Source organism: Cetorhinus maximus, chromosome 20 (genome assembly GCF_964194155.1).
Source record: "Cetorhinus maximus chromosome 20, sCetMax3.hap1.1, whole genome shotgun sequence".
NCBI classification, from domain to species: domain Eukaryota; kingdom Metazoa; phylum Chordata; class Chondrichthyes; order Lamniformes; family Cetorhinidae; genus Cetorhinus; species Cetorhinus maximus.
In genome coordinates this window covers 46,672,607-46,678,606 of record NC_135898.1, presented here as the reverse complement: position 1 = coordinate 46,678,606, position 6,000 = coordinate 46,672,607, and the positions used below count along the sequence as shown (strand labels likewise).

Below are 6,000 nucleotides of genomic sequence, written 5' to 3'. Positions count from 1 at the left end.
TCAGATTTTTAATTCCATAATTTTAATTGAATTTAAATTTCACCATCAGCTATGGTAGGATTTGAACCCAGGTCCCCAGAGCATTAGCCTGGGTCTCTGGAATACTGGTCCAGTGACAATACCACCATGCCACTGCCTCCCTGCAAATGTAATCCATTGATAAAGTTCTCCTATGCCTGAAAAAAAGACTGCACCAAGCTAATAAAAGTGTCAATCATCCAGGCTCACTGAAATTTCCAAAACCATAAGCCCTTTATACCACTTTGTGTCAACAGTGTGAAATTTACCACAGAGATCCAGAGCCTGAGCTGTCAATCAAACACTGTTTCTTCTGAGGCACAGGTATTCTATTATTCTAATAGCTGTCTGGGCTCTCAGACAAGTTTCACTATTCTGTCTCAGAATTGATTCCAATCATTTGGCCATTACCAAGGGTTAGATGATTGGCCTTTAATTATTCAGTCTATTCCTCAATTCTTTTTAAACAAATGTGCCAATTTTCTGACACCAGTCCTACATCCAGCCAGGATTGGAAAATGATGGCCAGCCCCTTTGCAATTTCCTCTCTGGCTTCTTTTAACAGCCTGGTGTACATTTCAGCTGGCCCTGGTGACTTATCCATTTTCAAGGATGCTAATCCCCTTAATACTTCCTCTTTCCCTATGTTTATCACACCCAATACTTCACACACCTCCTTAACTACAATGTGTGCATCATCCCCCCAGCCCCTCACTCTTTTGTGAAGATAGATGCAAAGCATTCATTAAGAGCCATACCCATACCTTATAGAGTCATAGAGGTCTACAGCACATAAAAAGGCCTTTCGGCCTATTGAGTCTGCGCTGGTCAAACAAGTACCTAACTATTCTAATCCCATTTTCCAGGGCTAGGCCCATTGCCTTGTATGCCATGGCATCACAAGTGCACATCCAAATACTTCTTAAATGTTATGAGGGTTTCTGCCTCTACCACCCTCTCAGGCAGTGAGTTCCAGATTCCCACCATCCTCTGGGTGAAAAAGATTCTTCTTCAGATCCCCTTTAGACCTCTTGCTCCTTACCTTAAACCTATGCCCTGTGGTTATTGATCCCTCCACCAAGAGGAAAAGTTCCTTCCTGTCTACCCTATTATGCCCCTCATAATTTTATACATCTCAATCATGTCCCCCCTGAATCTCCTCAGCTCCAGGGAAAATAACCCCAGTCTATCCAATCTCTCTTCATAACTAAAATTCTCCAGGCCAGGCAACATCCTGGTAAATCTCCTCTGCACTCTCTCTAGTGCAATCACATCCTTCTTATAATGCGGATTCCAGAATTGCACGCAATACTCTAGCTGTGGACTAAGCAGCGTTTTATATAGTCCCAGCATAATCTCCCTACTCTTATATTCTATGCCTCGGTTAATAAAGGCAAGTATCCCATATGCCTTCTTAACCACATTATCTACCTGTCCCGCTACCTTAAAGGACTGGTGGACATGTACACCAAGGTCCCTCTGATCCTCAGTACTTCCCATGGTCCTACCATTCATCGTGTATCCTGCCCAACTGTATCACCTCACACTTATCTGGATTAAATTCCATTTGCCACTGATCAGCCCATCTGACCAGCCTGTCTATATCCTCCTGCAATCTAAGGCTATCCACCTCACTAAGTACCACCCCACCAATTTTCCTGTCATCTTCTGCCTCTACACAGGTTATCGTTTTTCATCTTCTATGTCCCTACTCTTTCCTCAGTTGTCTGCTTACTCCTAATGTGTTGATAAAACATCTTTAGTCTCTCCTTGATTTTACTTGCCAATATTCTTCCATGCCCTCTCTTTGCTTTCCTAATTTCTTTTTTTATTTCACAGAGTGCCAGGAGTAATATTGAATTCTGTGTCTGACGTAAGCTTTCCTTTTCTGCCTCATCTTGCACTGATTGCTCTTTGACATTCATGAGGTTCTAAATTTGGCTCTCACCCTTTCTCTTTGTGGGAACATGTTTATTCTGAGCCCCTTGAATCTCCCCTTTGAATGCCTCCCACTTCTCTGTCACTGATTTACCTTCAAGAAGCTGCTTCCAGTCCACTTTTGCTAAATCACTCTTCAGCTTAGTAAAATTGGCCTTGCCCCAATTTAGAACCTTAACTCTTGTTCTTTATCCTTTTCCATAGTTATGTTAAAACTAACTGAATTATGATCATTACCACCAAAATGCTCTCCCACTGCCACTCCTTCCACCTGCGCAGCTTCATTTCCTAAAACGAAGTCCAGAACCGCACTAAGATAAAAGCAAAGTACTGCGGATGCTGGAAATCTGAAACAAAAATAAAAATAGCTGGAAAAACTCAGCAGGTCTGACAGCATCTGCGGAGAGGAATACAGTTAACGTTTTGAGTCCGTATGACTCTTCATCAGAACTGAGGAAATATAGAAATGAGGTGAAATATAAGCTGGTTGAGGGGGTGTGACAGGTAGAGCTGGATAGAGGGCCAGTGATAAGTGGAGACAGAGAAGAGATTGCCCAAGATGTCATAGACAAAAAGACAAAGAGGGAATGTGACAAAGCTCATGTGGAAATTTAGTGTTTCTGGGGATCAAGCATTATTTCCTTAATTTTTAAAATTTATTTTTATTATTCATTCACAGGATGTGGGCTTTGCTGGCTCAGCCAGCATTTATTTCCCATCCCTAGTTGTCCTTGAGAAGGTGGTGGTGAGCTGCCTAAGTATCAAAGCTACTTATTTCTCCTTAACTTCTGTGAATACTTGTGCAAAAAAATCCTGCACAGAACTGCAACCATATGTTACAGTACCACTGCAAGGGGCCAGAGCTGAAAATCTCAAAGGCGTCTCACAGCAAGACTTCATGGCCAGCAAGAAGCACCCTTCCTTCACTGCTGAATGCAAATATCTGGCCCCTTGCAAATGCAGTAGCCTTTTTAGGTGAAAAACATTTTTTAATGAATAGGTTCCACTTACTACATAATGATACTATAAAACATTAAAAATATTTGAAAACAGTGAGAGTTACAAGTCCTCATCAAAGTGCTAGAGACTTGTCAATATACATCATGGAAAAACCTCTTTCATGCGATTAAAACAACAAGTCAAAGCTACATACAATATATACATAAAAATCTATCATGGGCCTTTATTTCACCTTGTGCTATTAAATGAGTAGCCAACTTCATATGTTCTGAATGGTATGATGACTCATTAATATGGCAACTTCATACAGCCCTTGCACCGCAGGTTTCTTTTGGTTTTGTTTTATAAAGGCTACTCATAAAACCTTGTTTTCTGGCATGGTGATACCTTCAGTCAACCAAGACTTGATTATAGGTTATCTAGATTTGTAGTGCCATTGCATTTTGAGAACAATACATTTGCATAAATGTAAATAAGTTACTAAGCCAGTACAAAATTATTTACAACTGTTTTACAATGAAAACATGTCATGGTACATTTGTGTGAAGCAGCACTTTTTCAGATTCTTTTTTAGATTCTATAGAGATTGTACTTTACCATGACATATCTTGACACAAAACAAAATCAGTATTCAGGTGCATCAATACAATAGTTCGCTGACAGCAAATACTGATTTTCTTCTGGAATGGTTTCTACTAAAGTGCTGAAATATGGGAAGGCAAATTCCTAAAGTTATTTATTTTGGACAGTGTTTAAGCAGTGTAGTTTACACAATTTAAAAAAAAATCAATGATGTATCATTTTCACCTACAAAACATATTACATACATATGTAAAGCTAGGAATGCGTTAGATCTGTTGCTGGATATCCTGTACGAGTACCAAATCTTGTCATGTGCACATTTCTGTATCAATCAGTTGAGTTTGCTGGCTTCACAATCTGATAAGTTATCAAATACTCTGGGTAAGCCTGGTAGAAGCAAAAAAAAAATACCAAAAAAAATAAAGTTGAAATCAATTTTACAGGTATACTCAAAAAGCTTTAGCTTAATTATTAGAACAGACTCAATATTTTGAATTTTTAAAAAAAAATAGATACCACAGGATCAAACTGAATCCAGGAATGCTAAACACACGCTAACTGGAACTTAAAAGGCTGCCAGAAGTGGGGAAGCAAGTTTAAGGGTCAAATCATCAAAACATACGCTTGTATAGTAAATAAAGATGTGTTTTTTAATACAATATACCTTCTGAGTAAAGAAAATCAAAACTTAACTTTACTGAACTTATATAAGCCGCTTCCTTTAGCATGCAATGTTGCTATGTAGCAGTGTGGGCTTCATAAGCAAACGCACGTAATAAAAACACGCCAAAGTCTCAAGTGACATTGAAACAAATTGGAGTATGATTCTCTCAGGATTAGAGCTACATTAAGAAATAGTTTCCAGTTGCTTTTCATTTCTGCTTGCTTCATAATAATGCACACCTTTGAATCAAACTAAGTTTCTTTCCTCTGCCCCATTCCCAAATGAAACATCTAATTAAAATAAATCTGACTTATAATCATTTCTATGATATTGGCTAGAAATACAAAATACAAAAATACAAATATATTTCTTAAACACACCTGTTCACCTCTATAAATGACATACTCTGCCAATGCTAATCCATTTACGCTAGGTCGGCCAGTAACAGAATGATGACCAGGGGGAGCATGAGCCATTTTCATTGCACTGAACTGCAAAAACGATTTGCCTAGTGTAACACGGCAGAATACCATCTGTCTAGTAAATGTAAGGAGAGGAGAATGAAAAAAAATCAATTATAAGTAGCCATTATGTAGATACAATACTTGGAAATCATTTCCATGGACATTTGATTAAATTTCTTTGTGCAGTAATTACAATGAACTGTCTACTTTACTATCACAATGTTTGTGCAATCAAGTTAAAATAGTAGATAATTCAAATACAGAGGACCAGAAGCAGATCATGCTTCGTACTCATGACTTTTAATGGACAAGAATTATTCACCTAATGGAATAACATTTCCAATGTTGAACTTCAAAGTTTGACTCTGGGGGGAAAAATATATTTGCCAAGTATCCCAAGCCAAGAAATTTATCATTCACTAGTTCAGAAATGGGTGAAATGCTCTTCTTATCCCCTTGATTAAGGAGTTAAAAGACTTGCCTTTATGTAGCACCTTTCACAACCACAGGATATCCAAAAATGAAGTATTTTTGAAGCATAGTCACTGTTGCAATGAAGGAAACGCTGCACAGTTTGCGCACAGCAAGCTCTCAAACATCAATGTGATAATTTTTTGTTATGATGCTGATTGAGAGATAAATATTGATCAGGAAAACAGGGATAACTCCCCTGCTCTTCTTCATAATCCCACCTTGGGATCTTTTACGTGATAAGATATTTAATGTTTCAGCCAAATGGTGGGATATGAATGCAGCTCCATTCCAACACTGTGGCACAGTGCCTTTTGTGTCACTGTTTGTCAACATTTATCTTTATGTTTACAAGAAGTGCATGAAATTATATGAGTTACAAATCAAGTCTTGTTTAACTATAGATCATATTTAAATGGCAAAAAATGTTCAATTCACCAATGGAATCAGGACACTAAAATTAAACAGTATTGTGAACCACTCAATAAAATTAGTTTTCCAATTCAAATCCCCCTAGTAACTGATAAAACTGATAGGAGTACACTCAAGATTTGTGTAACATAAGCTAAACAAATTCACACAAAATGACAGAGATCCTTCTATTAAAAGGAAAATGGGCAAACAGAGATATTGGATCTTACCTATGACAAATGTAACAGGACCTATCTTTATGTATTGGACAGCCAGTACCACCACCTATTCCATAAACATACTGGTTACTTTTAGACGAATTTTCAGCAAAATATATGCCGGCTCCAAACATTCCTCCAATGTAAGCGTGCCTTTCATCAAAGCCCTTGTGAATGATAGCATTTACAAAGGGGGAACCTACGGAGGACAAAAGTTACATTTACAATAAAGGCCAGAAACCATTACAACCACCCCACTGATAATTACACCATG

General features: G+C 38.1%; 1 protein-coding gene across 1 annotated transcript in view; it reads right to left on the bottom strand.

The window, feature by feature from the left end:
• Positions 1-2,924: 2,924 nt before the first annotated feature.
• The window catches only part of LOC144695081 (poly [ADP-ribose] polymerase tankyrase-2), a 92,751-nt gene continuing 89,675 nt past the window's right edge, over positions 2,925-6,000 (bottom strand). Inside the window, exons 25-27 of the mRNA XM_078565995.1 lie at positions 5,739-5,925; positions 4,543-4,699; positions 2,925-3,885 (exon numbers count right to left, since the gene is read on the bottom strand). Coding sequence (XP_078422121.1) covers positions 3,826-3,885; positions 4,543-4,699; positions 5,739-5,925 — 404 coding nt within the window. The 3' untranslated portion in view covers positions 2,925-3,825. The remainder of the gene's footprint in view (positions 3,886-4,542; positions 4,700-5,738; positions 5,926-6,000) is intronic.